Source organism: Pagrus pagrus, assembly GCF_965226575.1.
Source record: "Pagrus pagrus genome assembly, chromosome: 2".
Taxonomy (NCBI): domain Eukaryota; kingdom Metazoa; phylum Chordata; class Actinopteri; order Spariformes; family Sparidae; genus Pagrus; species Pagrus pagrus.
Window position 1 is genome coordinate 16,044,417 of NC_140186.1, and position 21,051 is coordinate 16,065,467.

The 21,051-nt window shown below is 43.0% G+C and overlaps 1 protein-coding gene across 4 annotated transcripts in view; it reads left to right on the top strand.

Annotated features, from left to right (window-relative positions):
* slit2 (slit homolog 2) overlaps positions 1-19,895 on the top strand; it is an 89,852-nt gene extending 69,957 nt beyond the window's left edge. For 2 of the 4 annotated variants that reach the window (XM_084365368.1, XM_084365369.1), the window contains 22 exons: positions 46-196; positions 322-396; positions 559-702; positions 1,145-1,288; positions 1,380-1,546; positions 1,694-1,826; positions 2,833-2,901; positions 3,230-3,301; positions 4,048-4,119; positions 4,249-4,320; positions 5,312-5,475; positions 7,179-7,303; positions 8,123-8,220; positions 10,363-10,502; positions 12,166-12,259; positions 13,044-13,181; positions 13,410-13,650; positions 13,964-14,094; positions 14,203-14,357; positions 15,270-15,615; positions 15,752-15,966; positions 17,117-19,895. In XM_084365368.1, coding sequence (XP_084221494.1) covers positions 46-196; positions 322-396; positions 559-702; positions 1,145-1,288; positions 1,380-1,546; positions 1,694-1,826; positions 2,833-2,901; positions 3,230-3,301; positions 4,048-4,119; positions 4,249-4,320; positions 5,312-5,475; positions 7,179-7,303; positions 8,123-8,220; positions 10,363-10,502; positions 12,166-12,259; positions 13,044-13,181; positions 13,410-13,650; positions 13,964-14,094; positions 14,203-14,357; positions 15,270-15,615; positions 15,752-15,966; positions 17,117-17,373 — 3,203 coding nt within the window. In that variant the 3' untranslated portion in view covers positions 17,374-19,895. Of the gene's footprint in view, positions 1-45; positions 197-321; positions 397-558; positions 703-1,144; positions 1,289-1,379; positions 1,547-1,693; positions 1,827-2,832; positions 2,902-3,229; positions 3,302-4,047; positions 4,120-4,248; positions 4,321-5,311; positions 5,476-7,178; positions 7,304-8,122; positions 8,221-10,362; positions 10,503-12,165; positions 12,260-13,043; positions 13,182-13,409; positions 13,651-13,963; positions 14,095-14,202; positions 14,358-15,269; positions 15,616-15,751; positions 15,967-16,184; positions 16,229-17,116 lie in introns of all 4 variants that reach the window. The other 2 variants (XM_084365371.1, XM_084365370.1) reach the window with 2 other exon arrangements.
* Positions 19,896-21,051: the final 1,156 nt, after the last annotated feature.

The window sequence follows — 21,051 nt, forward strand, 5'->3', positions numbered from 1 at the left end:
CATGATGAGGGCTTTCAGTGACGTCCTGCTTGTGATTGTGACCAGGTACGGAGGATTACCGCAGCAAGCTAGGAGGGGACTGCTTCGCCGACTTGGCCTGCCCCGAGAAGTGCCGTTGTGAGGGCACCACGGTCGACTGCTCCAACCAGAAACTCACCAAAATACCAGATCACATCCCGCAGTACACTGCAGAACTGTGAGTCACGCTGTATTTGATTACTACAAAGTGTATCCACGTGTGCGGTGTAGAGGAAACCTCGCTTCGGCTCTTCAGTTGTTCTCTGTCTTTGTCTCTGACCACCTCCTCTCTCCTGTTTCTAGGCGTCTGAACAACAATGAATTCACTGTGCTCGAGGCGACGGGGATCTTCAAAAAGTTGCCTCAGCTGAGGAAGATGTGAGTCAGATGTTGTGAACATAACGGGTACAAAGCGTTGCACGCGGTTGTCAGGAAGTCATACAGAGGTCACACAGAGAAAACTGTGATTGTACGCAGAAATTATAATCATCCGTGTGTATTTTCTTCATATTTCTTCTTTCCTGCTTCCCTTCCTCGCAGTAACCTGAGTAATAACCGTATCACTGACATCGAGGAGGGGACATTTGAAGGGGCCTCGGGGGTCAATGAGCTGATTCTGACCTCCAACAGACTGGAGAACGTACACCACCGCATGCTGAAGGGACTCGGCGGCCTCCGCACACTGTGGGTACACACACAGGGAGGGTTGGGAAGTAACAGATTACATGTAATAGAATGTGAATGTGTCTATGTATTATGTTGAGGAGACATTTACTGAAGTTAGCATGCTAACCAGCTAACCCCGGCCCGTCCTGGTCCAAAGCTCCTGTGCTAGCGGTGTAAGCACCAACACTTTGCTTCAAGCTCACTGTTCAGACCTAGCTGTACGGCTAAATGAGCTAACCAGCTAACGGTAGCTACAGCTAGCAGCAGCTAGCGGTTACCATGGTGATATGCTGCCTCCTTTTTGTTCTGCGTATGAGTTTGACAGGTGGCCAATTCTTACATATTGCACCTTTTAAAGACAATTAAACCATTTATTTTTTAGGATTACTTACCAGCCACGTCATCTGTATTCAGTAACTGACTTCATCTCAAAATAATCTGTGTGTGTGTGTGTGTGCAGCATGCTGAGGAGTAACCGCATCAGCTGTGTGAGTAACAGCAGCTTCGTGGGGTTGAGCTCAGTGCGTCTCCTGTCGCTCTACGACAACCAGATCACCTCCATGAACCCGGGAGCCTTCGACACGCTGCACTCCCTGTCCACGCTGTGAGTACACACACTCGGACACACACGTGCGCATGCGTATGTACGAAAATCACACACACGCACAAAAACACTCTTCTTTTTTCTTCTCCAGCAACCTTCTGGCCAATCCCTTCAACTGTAACTGTCACCTGGCCTGGCTCGGTGATTGGCTGAGGAGGAAGCGTATCGTCACTGGTAACCCTCGCTGCCAGAGTCCTTACTTCTTAAAGGAGATCCCCATCCAGGATGTAGCTGTCCAGGATTTCGCCTGTGAAGATGGTGAGATAGGGCAGATTTACATTTTCCAAGGTCTTGATAAGATATGCAACACCTGCAGCCCTGACAATTTTTCATTTTTTCATCACCACTTTTCTATCATCCTTCCTCCCCTCTCCACCACTCCATCCTTCTGTCCTTCCCTGTCAGGTAACGATGAGAACAGCTGCTCCCCGGTGCTGAGGTGTCCAGCAGAGTGTTCCTGTCTGGACACTGTGGTGCGCTGCAGCAACAAGGGCCTCACCACGCTGCCCAAAGGCCTGCCCAAGGAGACCACTGAACTGTGAGTTAGAGACCGACACATCATTTAGTAACTAATTGATATAACGATTCTACAAGGCTGCCGCACTGGACCTCAGAGAAGACAGAGACAGAGAAAGACACTAGCCGTGTTTCCATCAACATATATTTGTTATTTTTTGAGGTGTCGTGCAGTCTGCTGGCGGAAAATCTGACGCAGTGTTTCTTTGGTGTAAGATATAAGTCAGGCTGGTGGAGACAGGTAGTCCATCTGCTGTCCTGTCAGCACCTATGGGTAGTTCTGAGGACAGTGAAGCTGTAGCAGAGGTCAGGGTCGTTGTGGATTGCAAGAATAAACACATCAGCACGCAGGTGTGAATTTGAGATAAGACCAACATTTACATGGAGTTGCTGCCATTCCAGCATCAAAGTTGTCAATCAGAAAGCTTCAAACTGCACGTCTGAATCAGTCTTTTAACTAACCGAAGCTGCATTTGGTCAGAAAAACACATGAAAAACCTCAGCTCACGGGCTTACAGAGACACAGGTACACATACTGAAGGCTTACGGAGGATTATATTCCAATCCAAAACACACAAAACCCCTGATGATCCGAAAATTATAGCCCTAAATTAAACATCAGACAGCAGGTGTGGTGGTGTTTTCCCTCATTTCACAGTTTCTCCTGTGAGCTTTCTCCAATATTAACAGAGACTTAATTAATACGCCGGATTAATAGCACATTGTCACACAGCGAAGGAGATAGGTCTGCGGTCGTGCATGTGTGTGATTGTGTGTGTGGGTGTGTGTGGTTACACTGTATTAGGATGCCTCCTGTGGGGATATTAAACTCCTCTGTTTATTATGGCTGTAGCTATAATGACTGCTCACTCCTGCAGATGAGGAATTTCCCACATGGTTAAATAACTTCATTTTCTCCCTTCTCATTTTCTCTCTCTCTTTCCAAATCCTCCCGACATCCTCCATATTTGTCTCGTCTCCTTCTCTTTTGTTTCCAACCCTCCTCCTCCTCTCTGTCTGTCTCTCAGGTATCTGGACGGTAACCACTTTACTCAGGTTCCTGTGGAGCTCTCCAATTACAAACACTTGACGCTCATGTAAGTCTCCCACACGTGACCTGAGCGGACAGACACACACTCAGACATTAATTCATAAATCGGAAAGCAAACACACTTTTAATGAGGATCGTGACTTGGCTGGTGTTCCCTGCTTTTTAAGACCAAAACTAACCGACTGGTGTTCAAGCAGATCTCTGCGTTGTTTCGCTTTTCATGTGGCCCTGATGTGGGCGTGACAACCCGAACACATAGAGCGCAGAGGAATATGCACTGTATATAGTCTGCGTGTGTGTGTGCATTTGTTTGAGCATGTGTTGACAGTGCTGCCTGTGTGTGTTTTATGTATCTGTTATCGTTTCTTTTTCAGTGATTTGAGTAACAACCAGATCAGCACGTTGTCCAACCACAGCCTCAGTAACATGTCCGAGCTGCTTACCCTGTGAGTCTGGCTTTACATCAGTCCCTTTGCAGTGTGTGTGTGTGTGTGTGTGTGTGTGTGTGTGTGTGTGTGTGTGTGTGTGTGTGTGTGTGTGTGTGTGTGTGTGTGTGTGTGTGTGTGTGTGTGTGTGTGTGCTGGCTCAGAGAGAAGAAGCCGTTGATAAAATGGAAGCAGTAATAAGCAATTGTGTTTGTTGCATTATAGCATATTTTTTTGTTTCTTATAGTAACAGGAAAAACTTTTGGAACACAGTCCATTACGACAACAAACTTTAATGCAATGACAAAACAACTATTAAAATAATTTAATAGCTAATAAATAATACAGGATAAAAAACAAAACAGTTAAGGAGTGGAAGTCAAGTCAGTTTTTATTTTTATAGTCCAAAAGCAGAAGCTTCAGGGGGCTTTACAAAGCGTAGGAGAGGAACTGGTTTGGGACAGAGAGGAAAAACTTCTATACATCAAAAAGTTGTTTCCAGTTCGACTTAAATGTGTAAATGTAGAGTGAAATTGCCTCCGAAATGCACATAAAAATCTGACCAACAGGGCAAAAATAATCGCCCATTGCATCCAGGATGTGGACAGTGTGTGTGTGTGTGTGTGTGTGTTTGCTCGACTGCTTTGCTCAGTGGAATGAAGTTATAAACAGGATTGTGCTCTGAACTTCGGTGCTGCATTTGAAGATATCTTGAGGGAAATGTCTGCATCTGTCTCCATGTCAACATGTTTATTCTGTGTGTAAAGAATCCTGAGCTACAACCGCCTGCGGTGCATACCAGTGAGGGCGTTCGACGGGCTCAAGTCTCTCCGTCTGCTGTGAGTAGCCGCCTCGACACACGCGAGCTGTTGGATAACTCTGAAACGCTGAGGCAGTCCAGACATTTACCATCCAGACTCTTCTCTGCATTTCTGTGCCCCCTCCTTCTTTCTCTCGCCCTTTCTCAGGTCTCTCCATGGTAACGACATATCAGTGATACCAGAGGGAGCCTTCAAAGACCTGTCATCGCTCTCCCACCTGTGAGTAGCATCAAAACACACACACACACACACACACACACACATCACTGTTCATGTCGTTCTCTAGGATTGAAGTGTCCACGTTTTAATCTTATAGAATTGCAAAATAAGGAAAACATATTATCATGACAAAAGAGATTTTTTCTCATCGTCTGAAAGGAAAATGTCTGTTTGGTGAGGCTGTCCGTGAATGTATCAGGCTGCCAAAGGTAACTGAGCAACAAACCAACCAACAGTCTCCAGCTACTGTACCTTCTCTGTTCAGAGTTACTCTGAATTCAATTTTGGATGGATGGAAGTGAAAGACGATGCGCTGATGCAGTGCTCGTGTCCGCACCAGGGGGCTCACTAGGATCAGCACCACGGATAGCGCTGGTGACGGGCTGCTGCTTTAGTTATATCCCCCCGCAGCCCGCGAGTCTACCCGCAACATACTACTAGCCTGGGAACCAGAGCCCGACCGATCCTTGATTTTTGGTGCTGATACTGAGGGAGTAACAGAGCTCAGATATCGATATATTGTTTGACAGACGCACATTTTTTGCAATAATCCTTCAAATACGGTTATCAAGCGCTTTGCTGACAAAGATATGTAACAGATGCAGCAAGTTTTCACGCACCAGAACAGATATATCTGCGATAGTATCAACCAACCTATAATCGGTCACGTTAGACTTTTCTTGATGAGACATAATGCAGTTAATCGTTTTTTTGAGAAATACTTCCACCAGTAAAGTTACCAACATGAGCTAGATGCTGTCAATCAACCCCACTTTAGTCTCAGTTATTTATAGTAGAGATGTTTACTACAGACTCACTCTTAATTTGACAGTGATGTACAACTCAGCCTGTAAGTGTTTAGATGTCGAGCCAGCTGTTGTTTTCCAGCACATCAGATCTGAAATGGAACAAAGACTTGAGGTTAAAATGCAGATTTCTTTCCTTTTATCAAAACTGAACATCGCTCTCTCTCTCTCCATCTGGCTGGCAGGGCTCTGGGCGCCAACCCTCTGTACTGTGACTGCCACATGCAGTGGCTGTCAGACTGGGTGAAGAGCGGCTACAAGGAGCCTGGCATCGCCCGCTGTGCCGGGCCCGGTGACATGACCGACAAACTGCTGCTCACCACGCCTTCAAAGAAGTTCACCTGCACAGGTAAACATACACTCACGCACATGCAGTACTGTAGCACAGGAATACCTAGCACATGCACATGCCAACAGATTTACAGTACATATACTGTACTATACACACGTGTCCTTTATTAGCTTTCCTTCAAACAAAGGAAAACATTGAGTGACACAGATCTTGCTCAATAATACAAAATAAAAAACAATAGTTTTGGGGGGGAAAGCCTGTTTTAAAGATAGTTTTAATCTCGTAAAATGAATTATTTAAATTTCCTAGAAAGTCTTAATATTCATTCTGGACATATCAAAAATGAAAAGATGTTATATTACACCTTCATCATTTAATAATTTTCTGAAATTAGCTACTTTTTCATACTTTTTAGTGGCTGTAATATCACTCAGTGGTAGATATTTTTTACTTTCTTTATCTTTGACTTGAGTTGCAGCTTATAAGGGCTTGTTAGTTTCATATTAGATGAAGTCGTCTTGTTCCATGTGTCTAGACGAAGTATAAATCTTAGTTCCTGAGCTCAATACACATTATTTTATCATTTCTAAAACTAATTTCTCTGTTTCAAATCACTAAAAAGCTGAAATTTAGCTCAAAGGGCCAAAATTCAAAACACATAACTAAAAGAGTAGTAAGAGCTATAAGATTTGGCAGATTAATTTAATTTGTTGACATGAACTGGGAGGGCCGAGGTGAGCTGATGTGGATTGACCAAAAAGCGTGTTCACGCACACTTTCCATCAAATATACACACACTTGATGAGGACTCCAAGAGGAGACCACAAGTTGCCATTTGCAAATCGCTGTCGCTGTCCAACCTGTATGTCCAAAATGTCTATTTTTGATAATTCAGTAAGTTTTTACAGGTTTTTTTTACCCGAAGAAATAAGATGCAGCCACAAAAATCATTCCGTTTATCTGAAAACCTAAAAAACATTTCCATGGTTTTCACAGGACAGCAATGAAATGTTAATACTTAAATTTATATAATAACTCTAAAATCCACAGATGTGCTTGTGAACATGATTTTGGATGTAACTCATCATACTGCAAACTGCTGCTGACTATCATTCACTATGAATCCATGACTGAAACCTATTTTTAACCTAATCTAACTGACGCACTGTAGAAGTCCCGGGGCCTTGTGGTTTTCTGGTGCCAGGTAAAGTAGCCAATCAAATCCTGGTATACTCCCTCCTCCGTCTCTCCTCCTCCAGACAGTCCCAGCCCAGTTTTCCTCATCCTATGAGCCCTGAACAGACTGAACCGCTCTTCTTCCCTTTCAGCCCTCGTGTCCTGACCGGCATTGTGTGTCCCAACTATTGATGTCCTGTTATGTAATATGAGAATCTATCCGCTGTAAATGTCAGGGCCCTGCAAAGAACAACTTTTAATAGTCTTATACACAAGTTTTCAAGTGGGTACCTTATATTATACAGTACAATAGGTATTGTTGTTGTTTTTTTTCCTTTTTCTGTTCCAGACAATTTGTCACTCAAATGTCTGATTTTCTTCCCACAAACTGCCAATATTTTAAAAGCACAAAAGTTGGACTTCTGAAGATGGAAGGTTTAAGCAGGATCCTGATAACGTACAGCTGTCTGCGTGTATGTCAACCTGTGTGTTGCACCTCGTCTTACTCCCCCACATGTAGAGCATTATACAAGTGTAAGTGTTTTTTGCTTATGTGTATGTGTTGGTGTGTTTGCGTCACACAGGTCCAGTAGATGTGAGTATCCAGGCTAAGTGTGATCCCTGCCTGTCCAGTCCCTGCAAGAACGATGGCACCTGCTCCAACGACCCAGTGCACTACTACCGCTGCAGCTGCCCCTATGGATTCAAGGTGCACACACACACACACACACACACACACACCTACATATGGAAAGTCAAAAGGGTCTTACAAACTTGCTCAAGCGTCTTTCATAAATACCAAATAGCATTTTCCGTCATCAGTTAACACCTGTAATTAATGTTTGTTGTGACTTTCACTTGCTTTTTACACCGGTCTGTGGGTAGAACAGGACACTTGATGATGTGGAAATGATGTGGACCCAAATAAAAGACACACAAAGGCAGAAAAGGTTGAAAATAGCTTTAATAACGAAGCTGAAGTCCAATATGCGAGCAACAAAACAGACAAAAACAGGCTCGGGCAAATCGAAGAAGGACCAAAGAGATATACAAGAAAACTAAATTAGTACAGACCAGAAGCTCTGGGAACACAGGCAGGAATCCAAAAACACGAGGAGCAACACGGAGATACCGTGAATAAAACAGATGGACTGACAAAGACAGAGGGAAAGACACAAGACTTAAACACACAAGGGAGGGAAGACAAGTAAGAGGCAGATGAAACAGGGCAGTCAGAAAATGACAATGACAGGAAGTGAAAAGTAAAACATGACACGCCAAAGAGAAATCCACCACAATAAAACCGGACATACCTAAACCAAAAACCCAAACCATGACAGCTCGAGTGAGTGAAAATGACCCTATTGGCTTTCCATCCTCCATACATGGTATAAACTTACACACACAGGTAGAATATTCCTGTTCCTGTTTAAATGTCAAGGGGATAAGAGAGTCCTATCTCTGAGAAGACAGATGCAAATCCTGTTGTCTTTGAAAGCACCAACTGTTTATATGTGTTTGCATTTAGGGGCAGAACTGTGAGGAGCCCATTCATGCCTGTATTAGTAACCCATGCCTGAACGGTGGCACCTGCCACCTGAAGGAAGGAGAAGGGAGCAACTTTTGGTGAGAGATTATTCAACAATATTTTTATCTTTTGCTGCCTGGTTAATATTTTCCAACTGTTTCTATACAATGTCTCGTGTGGCTCAGAGGTTATTCTCAAGATATCAAATTTACCACAGAAAGCCTGAATTACTGGGCTGCAGGGTTTAAAAAACAAGAGTGTTAACAGGAAAGAAGCATTTCACTAATACCGCTGTTGAGCTGTATTACGGGAATCGTAGGCTCCACCCTTTTAATAGCTTGACCCATGTCAGGAAGTAAAAGTCTGAATATCTCAGGCCCCGTTGCACTTGTTTTGTCCTTTCTTCTCTTAAATCTGTCTCTTGTGAGTGCCTCAACATAATGGAAGTGTGATGCTAAATTGCTTGAGTGCCCCTTTAACATCCTAATTACCAGGAGGGCAGCTCTTTGAATTACTCTCTGCCACAGTGTTTTTAAATGCTACGCCGAGGGAGCTGTTAAGCAATAAATTTCCTAATTCTACACATAAAGGCTTAACACAAATACCGTGATTAAACCAGTTATTCAAACCAGCTCTGTGGAAGTGAGGGCAAAAGTGAAAGCACCCCTAATGTTTGTTTAGTCCGTTGCATTACAAAACACTGAGTGTGTAGCTAGGTAAGGAGACTTAAAGGGTAATTCCACCCATTTTACACATTAAAGTGTGTTGACAGGTCTGGAGGAGCACTTCTGCATATGTGAAAAAAGTAGTGTAAAGCCTTTTGTGGCTCCAGAGGAAGCTGCATGTAATCTGATAAATTGCCTCCAGTGATGTCACAACTGGCAATGTTGCATTATGGGTAATGTAGGCACCAGGTTTTGAAAAGCAGGCCACAGGTCTAGCATCACACTCCATGCATTCTTCTTCTTTTTATAAAAACCTGGTGTCTACATTACCCACAATGCAACCTAGTCACTTCATACTACTTTTTTCACACATGCAGTAGTCCTCCTCAAGACCTGTAAACACACTTTAATTTGTAAATTGGTGGAGTTACCCTTTAAGCAGCCTTGCAAGATTGAAAGAAAGAAATATTATTCACGCTCATCTTCGTTCCAGGTCATAAAGAACAGAAATATTCCTGAATGTTTACCTGAAAACAAACACATAAGCATCCAAGCACACTGCTACAGAGCTTGTTTAGAAACACGGAGGTTTAGTGAACACCAGGCATCAGTTACCAGACATTAGATACCAGTAAAAACCAGTGAACCAGCGGTTATTGAGAAGACATTAGTGCACCCTCTGGAGATAATTCCATCAATGATGCTGCCGCAGCACTAATGACAGGTGGGAATGAGTGTACAGGAGGTAAAGGCCTCAGGGGACCACTTGTGTCCTCAGTCTGTCTCTGAGCTGGACAGCCCTGCTGTGAGAATCGCCTTCTCTTCATTAAGCTGTTTAGTATTAACAGGAGGGGAGCCAACGCCTGTCTGCAAGCCCTGGGCAGATTTTAACCTCCCACACAGACAATTAGACCTACCCTCCTGCACAGCGCCTCCTGTTTCTCTCCCTGTCTCTTCTCTTGTCCTCCCTCCGTCTTTCCTGCTGCTTTTTTTAAATATATGTATATTAATATACGTATCAGCCATCTTCTTCATGTCTGTATTTCCATCTTTGCACGGTTTCTTTTCTTTCTGCGGTGTAAGAGGAGGCGGAATATTCATCGTGAAGAGCTGTCGTCGACTATATAATGAGATATTAATCTAGCTGAGTGTGTGCCGCATAAGAGCTCTTTATTAGATCCATAATATACCACTCTTTGTGTGTGTGTGTGTGTGTGTGTGTGTGTGTGTGTGTGTGTGTGTGTGTGTGTGTGTGTGTGTGTGTGTGTGTGTGTGTGTGCAGTAATAAACCTGAGTAGTAGTTACAGAGTTAAGGCACGCTCACGTTAACAGAATAATGACTCTCTACTGGGGATATGTAGATGGAGCTGACACTGCTGTTATGAGCTCTGTATGTGTGTGTGTGTGTGTGTGTGCGTGTGTGTGTGTGTGTGTGTGTGTGTGTGTGTGTGTGTGTGTGTGTGTGTGTGTGTGTGTGGTCCTTATGCTAAGCGATCTGTATGTGGTCCTATACGTGGTTATTCCTTCCCACCTGCTCATGGGTGTGTGCATCTGCGTGTGTCCCTGCGTTCTCAGGTGTGTGTGTCCAGAGGGCTTTGAAGGCGACACGTGTGAGATCAACATTGACGACTGCGAAGATAACGACTGTGAGAACAACTCCACGTGCGTCGATGGAATCAACAACTACACATGCATGTGCTCACCAGAGTACACAGGTAACACTTCAGCCCGATCTGTATTCCTAGTTCAGATCTTTCCCTCAAACAATTTCACCAAAATAACACAAAAACACGGGACTCTCCCGGACAGCATTTTTTCGGTGGTTGCTGCTCCATCTTATTAAATTGCAAAGATGTCTACCGACTACCACCATTGACCTGTGGGCTGCACTTTGAGAACCCCTGCTGTAGGTTTATGTTCTGACCACCACTTTGAATTATTTCAATTGCATTTGTCTGTTTTGGCATTGCTCAAAGACTACAATACCCATGAGCCCCAGCCGTCAGAGCTTCTGTCAGTGTAGCTGAGAACAACAGATTGCACCGTAGCCACTGAATTTGTCAAAAAATTAGATCCACGGCTCACGTAAAATGATTTTTAGCTCATTGATTGGACGTCTGTCGCCAAAATGCACTTTGGGTGTTGTAGTTAACATCCACTTTAAAGCGTTTTCGGTACACAGGCTTTGACTGTACCAGATAGTTTCTAACACAGTTGTTCATCCTTTGTACAAATGAGTTTAATGCTGAAGTAGCTGAAGAAGTGTTCCTGTGAGTTAGTGGGAAAAGTACATGGGACTTTATCCATGCAGACGAATCACATTCAGTTGTAACTAACACTGGTCTGTTGCTACTTGTTTGTCTGCTTTTGCACTGTGCTAATCATCTCTGACTGCTAACCTTTGTGGCGGTGTTCTCTCTCTGTCTTTCTGTGTCTCGCTGTCCTTGTGTCTTTTTTTTCCTGTCTCGCTCTGCTTTCTATCATCTGTCGTCTCTGTTTTTTTTTTGTGGTTGCAGCTGCTACCAATGAGGTGGAGAGAGGTTAGTCTGTTCTTCTCTCTGTCCCTCCTGTCCCTCTCTCCTTCTGTCCGTCCTTTTCCTTCCTTCCCTCATTTCCTGTGCTTTCTCCATGCTCCCTAGAAATTTTGATATTCAGCACCACAGATTCAATATACTGTATCCATGTTAGCAGTGCATGTTATTGATGTTCAAACAGACCGCTGAGTTTGTAATTCATCCTCTCAGATATCTGGGGAAATCTGCTTGCTGCTTTGTGCCTGTTTGTCGTGACCACACTAAGGTCAAAGTAAACCGTGTCATAGTATTCCAGGAAGACATTTTTAATTTAGAGGAGAAGAAAATCCTCATGAAAAGACGAAAACCAACGACTTTTGTTTGTGTGCTTCAAAACCTTCATTCGCAAATAAGAATACATTGAGCAAATATGACTTCTTCTAAGTAATATATGTGGCACACTTAGCATGTAATTATTCCCGGAGTGGACTTCCTTCTGTCAGGAGTATTCGTTTATTCCCTCGTGGCCTCATCAGCAACTCGTTTGGAGTTTCATGAACGTCGGGATACACGCGGGAATATCATCAGGAACATGACATTGGCAGAGATGAGATCATTTATCAGACCGGCGTGTTAGTCCTCGCCACGAGAGAGTCATCCATCATCAGGAAACACACCCAAACAACACAGACACACACTGCAGTACAGATACCCACAGAGATGAACTAGCAGAAACTCTGTGAGCGAGGTGTTTTCTGCTATAATCTCACTTTGTTTATTTATTGTTTTTGTTGATAGTGTGCAAAGTATTAAAAAGGTGTTGTTTTGCATGTGTGTGTGTGTCTGTGTGTGTGCATCTTCCTAGGGGAGCTGTGTGAAGAGAAACTGGATTTCTGCGCTCCAGAGCTGAACCCATGTCAGCATGACTCAAAGTGCATTTTGACCCCTCAGGGGTACAAGTGAGTGGACTACACACACACACACAAACACACACATACACACACGCACATACACAAATGCAGTGTTGGTAGATTTAGCCATGATTTCTTGTTTCTGTCCCACAGGATTTTAGTACTACCATTTTTTATACCGAAATAAATAAGATGCTGGTTTTTCCCTACAGATAAGCAGTATGTGTGTACGTGTTTGTGTGTATGTGTGTGTGTTTGTGTGGCGGCGAGGCGTTGGGAGTGTGATTTTGTGAGTAAGATTTCCTGTCCAGATTTTATCAGAACCTTTCTTAACTGTTACTCCCTTGCGATGTGCACTGTGGTCAGCGCAGTTAGTGTGTGTGCGTGTGTGTGTGTGTGTGTGTGTGTGTGTGTGTGTGTGTTTATAAAGTTATTAACACTTACACAAATGATGTCTGGGAAACAGTCCTCTTTATCAGGAATCTCTCTCCAAAAAGCTTTCATTACCAGGATCCTACTTTTCTTCTGTATTCTGGCACCAGGTCAAGATCAGGAGTGTGTGTGTGTGTGTGTGTGTGTGTGTGTGTGTGTGTGTGTGTGTGTGTGTGTGTGTGTGTGTTCTTATTATGTACTCCAAACAGTCTGGGTCAAGAGGGAACGGCTAATGTTAAAATGTCTTAAACATGAGCAATTAAAACCAAATCCACCCACAGGGAGATAATGTTTATTAAACCAAAAACAGCAAGAAGACCTCTGCTCAGTCTGAGGATTAAAGTTCAGCATCAACAAACATTCCTGTCTCATTTTTTGTACGTGTGTGTTTGTGTTTTAGGTGTGAGTGCACTCCCGGCTATGTCGGTGAACACTGTGAGCTGGATTATGACGACTGTGAAGAAAACAAGTGTCAGAACGGAGGTCAGTGCATTGACGCCGTCAACGGATACACCTGCGTCTGTCCAGAGGGATACAGGTGAGGTGCACACGACCCCCGCAAGAGCTCACACACACCGCTCTTTTAAAACATTTCTAATTAATTTAAATTTAAAGTACAGTACTTGAGTAAATGTACTTAGTTACATTACATTACTGCTTAGCTGAATCTCATATTCAATCGCCATCATTCTCATAATCTAAAACAATGATCTACACACACACTATTTCAGGCTAAATATATTGAATGTGTGTGTCTGTGTTGCAGCGGGTTATTCTGCGAGTACGCTCCCCCGATGGTCCTTCCTCGCACCAGCCCCTGCGACAACCACGAGTGCCTCAACGGGGCGCAGTGCGTTGTCATGGGAACGGACCCCCGCTGCCAGTGTCTCCACGGCTACGAGGGTGAGAGCTGCGAGACGCTGGTCAGCGTCAACTTCGTCAACCGTGAGTCCTACCTGCAGCTTCCCTCCAGTCTCCTCGCACCAGAGACCAACATCAGCCTACAGGTGAGACCATTATTTCTAACGCACTGACACTCAGACAGTACTTTAACGTAAAAGCTAGTTGAGGTGGAGCTGATTTAAATGCTTTATATACTCTTTGGTGTTTAACTCAAGTTAAGTACAAATACCATAAAACTGTACTTAAATACAGGACTTGAGTAAATGTACTTAGTTACGTTCCACCGCTGTTATCAGGTTAAAAGGTGATATGTGAATGTGGTGAAAAAGCTTGTTTCTGCTGCCCCCAGATGGCCAAAAAAATGGTTGTTGCATAGTAATCACCATTTCTACACAAACATCCTGCTGTGTTTTTCAGATTGCTACAGATGAGGACAGTGGTGTGTTGTTGTATAAAGGGGACAACGATCACATCGCCATGGAGCTGTACAGGGGACGCCTCAGGGTCAGCTACGACACCGGATCTTACCCTCCGTCTGCTATATACAGGTACATGCACATGCAAGCAGAGATGTCCAACAGCACGCTCAGTGACGCCACGTTCACATGATGGATGATAGGAATGCCTCGACTGACTCTGTGTTTTCTCTCTCTCAGCGTGGAGACAGTGAACGATGGCAGCTTCCATGCTGTGGAGTTGGTGGCAGCAGACCAGACTTTGTCTCTGTCCATCGACGGCGGGCCGCCCAAATCCATCAACTCCATCAGCAAACAGTCCACACTCAACATAGATTCTCCGCTTTACCTGGGAGGTGAGGACCGGCGTGTGTTAATGTGGGAATGACCCAAGAGAAATACATGATAGATACTTATAGAAATTTATTAGGAAGATTTTGCATATTCCTTAATGCTTTAAAGTAAAAATATATATATATTTTCACCTTATTTGCTTTGTGAATACAATTAAAAGAAAAACAGGAATAGTTTTCATAAATTGTGTTAAAAAATACCCTGATTGTTGGTTATGTGTGATTAATGTATCATAATAACGGGACGCGAGTCAGATTTATTCATTGTTTGCCTCAAATGTGTTTTCATGTGCTGTGTTTTGAATATTAACTGGTTCAGAGCATTAATCATCAAAACATTGTTCTGCAAAGACCCAGATAGACGAACTTAAAATCACACAAAACATCAAACCACAACGAACACTGATGTACATTTTGAACCGTATTCAAAATTTGAAGCCAAAACAAGAAATACTAAAATCTCTAAAAGTACCTTGATTCGTTTTGCCAAAGTGCAGCCATTTGTGTCATGGAAAGCTTCTGGGAAACTAATGCACTCTTTCATCACTGTCTGGCCTGATTCCTGCTCTCTTTACCCAAGAAAAAGATAAACTGCAGATTATGCAAAACACTGCAGCACATGTTCTGACCGAGACCACAAAGAGAGCACACCTTTTAAATTCTTCCTGATGTTGGTTGGCAGATTAAAGATTAAGTGTCTGCGTTTGGTCTTCGAGTCTATCAGTGGTCTAGAGTACATGTAAGACTTTCTTTTAACATGTCACGTCCGATCCTCTGGCTTTGAGATTTTAGTTTTGGTTTCCTCCTGTGAGAGGAAAGGTATTCCAAAATGTTATCACTTAAAAAATGGTGCACTTATTTTGATATGCACCGCTGCAGTAATGATGCCCTCTAATCACGCTTTGCTTCCTCCAGGTATGCCAGAACGTGCCTCAGTCTCCGGGGGTCTCTCGTCCCTGCAGCAGAGCTCAGGAGGACGCAACGGCACCAGCTTCCACGGCTGCCTCCGTAACCTGTACATCAACGGGAAGCTCCAGGACCTGGGGGCCGGGCTGAGCTCAGGCTCTGGGACTGCACAGAGCACCACCAGACAGTGGCTGGGCCACGGGGTGGAGCCGGGCTGCCAGCCCTGCCAGACAGGCGCCTGCGTCCAGGGTGACTGCCACCCAACGGGGCACCGTGGCTTCACCTGCACCTGCCACCCGGGCTGGACGGGGACACTGTGTGACCAGCAAGTCAACAACCCCTGTGATGGCAACAAGTGAGTTTTTGTTGTGCCAATAAGTCGAAATAATGGAAATTAAAGTATCAAACCAACAGTGAGTACAAGGTTGTTCAGGGTTTTAGGCTTTTGGATCCAAAGAGAGACTTTATCTTTCCTGTCTCTCCATCCTCAGGTGTATCCACGGTACCTGCCTTCCGATCAACTCCTACTCGTACTCCTGTCGCTGCCAGCCTGGTTTTGCTGGCGTGCTGTGTGACGAGCAGGACCAGGATCCAGCAAACCCCTGCAGCCTGTCTCGGTGTAAACACGGCAAATGTAGAGTGTCGGGCCTGGGCAAGGCGTACTGCGAGTGTAACAGCGGATATACAGGAGAGGCGTGCGACAGAGGTGAGAAAAACATAAACACGTTCTTCTAAAACTAAATCTAATGCTGCTAATGCTCCAGCTCCTGCATCTAAAGCATTTTCTCTCCTCTAAGCTTCTGCTTTGTTGTCTGTTAATTGTTAACACTCATTAATCTCAGCAGTGTGTGTGTGCGTGTGTGTGTCTAACGGTGTTCAGTGTGTCTGCATTAACGCCTCTAACCCGGTGCTTTTTCAACTCAGCATCTCCTGAGCTTCCTCCTAATCCCTCGCGGGGGAATACTCAGGTGAGACTGCCTGCTCACATTGTAATGTCTACCTCTTCTTTTATCTTTTTCTTTACGCCTAGTTCATCTTCAATGCAACCCAGATTACGTCTACTACTTCACCTTGTTTTTACCTCACGCAACATGTAGCTGAAGTATTTTGCTTCTTTTTTTTTTTATCTTTTATCAAATTCTACGTAACTATCTCATCTCGAAATGAAAAAATCTTGTGTTTTCTTACACGTGAGACAATGTTGTCAGGCTCCAATTACATTACTGAATTAAACTCTTAACTTGTCTTGATTTTTTTTTCTTAGTAAGATATACAGTCTATTTTGAGCTCAACACATCATCATGTCTAAACGACTGAATAGGTTGATTACCAGTGACCAACACAAAACAAATTGGGCAAAACAAATACTCACTGCTGACTTTTGGTTTCTCACGGGACACAAACAGTAGCCTTCTGGGTCAAAGTTCTGTGCATGTGATGAGTGGATTACCCACTCATCCAGCCCGTTCTCCTCAGTATACAGACCTTGCCGCACTTTATTTTCCATCACCTGACTTCCTCCTTTGCTGCCGTAATATTTACTACCCACTAGAGGTCGCCACCTTAACAATAAACGTAAATATGTATGGGACTTAATAAGCTGCTTGCACAGTCGACCTGGTGGCCTGATTTCTTGCTTGTTTCACAAATCTCATGAGGTTTTGTTTGAAACATTTCAAGGTATTTCTGCAGTGTGTCATCCCTCACGGAGTCGCCTAGTCTCATTTCACTGTCCGTCTGTTGTCCTGTATACAGTCCTCTGTCCTTCTTTACAACTTTTTCCTTTTGTTTGCAACATTGCTGCTTCAAAAACAGCTACAGGCATGGATCACCTCTAACCTTTCTCTTGCCTGCAGAGGTGGCCTGCCGAGGGGAACGGGTCCGAGATGTCTACCAGAGACAGCAAGGCTACGCGGCGTGCCAAACCCAGGAGAAGGTCTCCCGCCTAGAGTGTCGGGGCAGCTGCCCGGGGGGAGCAGAAGGACAGGGCACCTGCTGCACCCCCCTCCGCAGCAAACGCAGGAAATACACCTTCCAGTGCACTGACGGCTCTTCTTTCGTCCAGGAAGTGGAGAAGGTGGTCAAGTGCGGCTGTACAAAGTGTTCCTCATAAAAAAGAAATGAAAAAAGAAGAAAAAAAAAAGAGACAACACCCTCGACAGATCCCCTCTCCTCCAGATATGTTTTATGTTCCGGCCCGCCTTACTTGACCCCCGTCCCCCTCATCCAAGGAGAAAACCCCTACCCTCCACAGCCCCCCCTCACCAACCCTGTTTTTTTTTTAAAAACCCTAAAAAAGGCAAAAAAACAAGAGAAACAACGAAAAAAGAGAGTTTCTTTTCTTGTCAGTGCTGGACTGATGATTGATGCTTCCTCGGTGGGGATGTTTGAATTGTATTGTAAAGTACAAAAACAGACTTATTTTTTATTATGAAGTGGAGAAAAAGACAAAAAAAAAAAAAACACAAGAGTTGACTTTTTCCTTACGTCTACTTCTTCCTTTGTTGGTCATGATGACTCCAATGGTGTGCCACACTGTCTCTTCCCTGGAGGACTGACCGGTCACTGACGGCTGACCGCCTCCTGTAGACTTCCTGCTTCCTGTCCGTGAGTTGTGTGTTTTTAGGAGTAACCTTAACTGGTAGTACCACAGACTCACCACTAGGAGGAGCTGCATTAAGGCACGGGAGACGGAGGGCAGTGATAACCCCCTGCAACACAAGAAACCACCACTGTAGTCCCAGGTCTCCCCTTAACGGACCTCCTGAACCCTCTGAGACTGTGTGCACGATCCTACACACAGCTGTGCTCAAACTCGTGGTATTTTTTACAGCTACTGAACAACACAAACACACACACATACAAACGCTCTCACCTGTAGAAGTTATACATATTACCTGCAAGGTTAAATACACTACTCTCTGTTTATCTCCCCCCAGTCATGAATGACAAGTATTTATTGTATCATAAATACCTGTACTTATTCAGTAGATCCCCTATGTATCAATCTGATTCTTTTAATATATATTAATTTATATTTGTCCTTATTTTTGTATTAAAAAAGACATAATCTGTCAAGATAGCTGAACTAACAAAATGGTGTCCTTTATTTTGGTTGAAGAGAAGTTGTTTTTTTTTTTTTTTTTGATCACTGAAACTATTTGTGCTTGCCAGAGACCTTAGTTACATTTTAATCTGCAAATGTGACGTGAAGACATTGTATATTTTTGTCGCGTTTCCTGAGAGTTTGTACTGTGCCATTGCCAGAAGGTCTTTATATTAGAGTTATAAATGTATAGATAATTTCCCTACCTATGTATTTCACACACAAATCTTGTGAGTAGCATTGACCCTAGAGGATGCTTAGAACTGTTTTTACCTTTTTAACAAATTTATGCTTAAAGAATACTGTGACTTTTTCTAAATGAAACTACTTTGTTAGCCCCTTGGTCTCCGACGTTAACATGTTGCTGCTAAGTTTTTGTACCGTAGACTTGGATCCTGATCTGTATGTTATATAGAACTTCCTGCTCCTACTGTACAGGGGCACCTTGTGTAACAGATAAATATGTCCCCCCACCTCTACACATGTGCATTGTGCTTTATATTCCCCCTCTTCTCCATCCCCAGACTAATGTCAGTTCCCTGACTGATGTTTGTTTATTAAACACAATATTTACCTCACACTCCTCACCTTTGCTTATTTTCCTTTTTTCGCACTGAGCTGTGCAAGTCAAAAACGTCCCCCCTCGATATACACTGTAAAATCTGACAAAGTTATCGTACTTCAAAAAAAATCAAGGAAACAGATAAAGTCAACAATACAAAGTAAAGTAGACTAATAATATTACGTTGTTAAAACTTTTTAGCCCGTACAACTTAGTCTACTTTACTTGGTTATTCTGAGGTAATCGGTTTCCTGACTTTTTTAAAGTAAAGTCAACTTTTAACATTTACAGTATAAGAGAATTATTATTAAAAGTGTTGAAGCACAATAGTATGGAGAGTAATCTTCCATGATTCTTTAAAGACACTGTAAGGAGACTACAGCAGGGACTTCATCCACACCTTGACCTCTTTTCATCCCATTTTGATCTCCAGTTAAACATTTTTTTTTTATTCCCTGATCTCATTCACTGTAAATGAAAAAGTGACTTTAATTTAAAAATAATCGTGGAAATAATTATTTCAAACTTACCAAGGAAAGTAGACTAATAATTTTAAGTTGTTCACAGTTTTTACCTTGTACAACTCAAAATTAATAGTCTACTTTACTTGGTAATTCTGAAATAATCAGTTTCCTGACTTTTTTTAAAGCAAAGTAAACTTTTGAAATTTGCAGTGATGCTCCTCCACTAAGGGAATACTAACGGAGTCCATAGTATTTCTGATGAAATTTGGAGCATGCACACAAGCGTAAGACCACTTTTTTCTGCTCCCACTGCAACAAACGTCAGGGCTTGTGGTATTCTATGTTTCTTGTTGTCAACAAATCCCATTAAAGAAGAAAAACTACAATGATTTGTTCCCACTAAGTGTTGTGTGTGTGGCCAAAACCTGATATACTTTATTCCTCTGTATCACAGAACTCCGTTATTGTCTGAAAGTTATTAAAAACACACCAACAAGGTCCACTGTTGCAATGCGTGACATATTGCTCCATTGTTGTTTGACTATCATTTCCAAAAACCTGCATTGCCTGGCTCTTTTATTTTATATATTTTTTGCCATTATTTATAAATGAAACTATATATTTGTGACCCATTTTTCAAGATTCACAGCCTCTGTGTAAGCAAATCGGCATACAGGAAAGGGAAGTCAGAAATCAACTGATGGTTTGGTCTTTCCATTGGATTTGTTGACAATAAATAAATGGTAGGCTTATTATGTAATGTTTTTGTATTACAGGTAACAATTGATATTTAACATATGATAGTCTTCCAAAAAACTTAGAACTTCTTCTGAATTTTTGCCCAAACTTTTAAAAATGTACTATTTTCAAGAGAAATTAATTATAGCTGTTGCTGTAAAGCCTCAAGAACTGTATGTAGACCACGATTAGCTTTATTTGGAGGCATTTTTCTTAACTAGCAATAGACAACTTTTTTGCTTACTTATCTTTCTGGAGTAAACAGATTGCATGGTGTCATGGCTGTGTCATGACACCTGTGTCTGAAGGTTCAGTCACTGGTTAATCAGTATTCTTGGCTACAATTACACCATGAAGACGAAGGAACACTCCAAGCAACTCCGTGAAAAGGTTATTGGAGAGTATAAATCAGGGGATGGATCCAAAAACATTTCCAAGTCACTGAACATCCCCCGCAGTTCAGTTAAATCCATCATTGAGAAATGGAATATAGCATATGTCAGTCCTCACAAACTGAGTGACCATGCAAGAAGGAGACTAGTGAGGGAGGCCACCAAGACACCTGTGACTACTCTGAAGGAGTTAAAAGCTTCAGCAGCTGAGATGGGAGAGGCTTTGCATACAACAACTGTTGCCTGGGTTCCTTACCAGTCAAAACTTTATAGGAGAGTGGCAAAGAGAAAGCCACTGTTGAAGAAAGCTCATTGAATCTCGACTACAGTTCACCCAAAGGCATGTGGGAGACTCCACGGTCAACTGGAAGAAGGTTGTTTGGTCTGATGAGACCAAAATGGATCATCAGACTTATCTTTCTGGAGTAAACACTGATTGCATAGTGTCACGGCTATAGAAAAATGACATCATCCACATATAGATCCCTTAGTCTTGCTTTCACTATCGATATGCTACCCAGCTAAATTT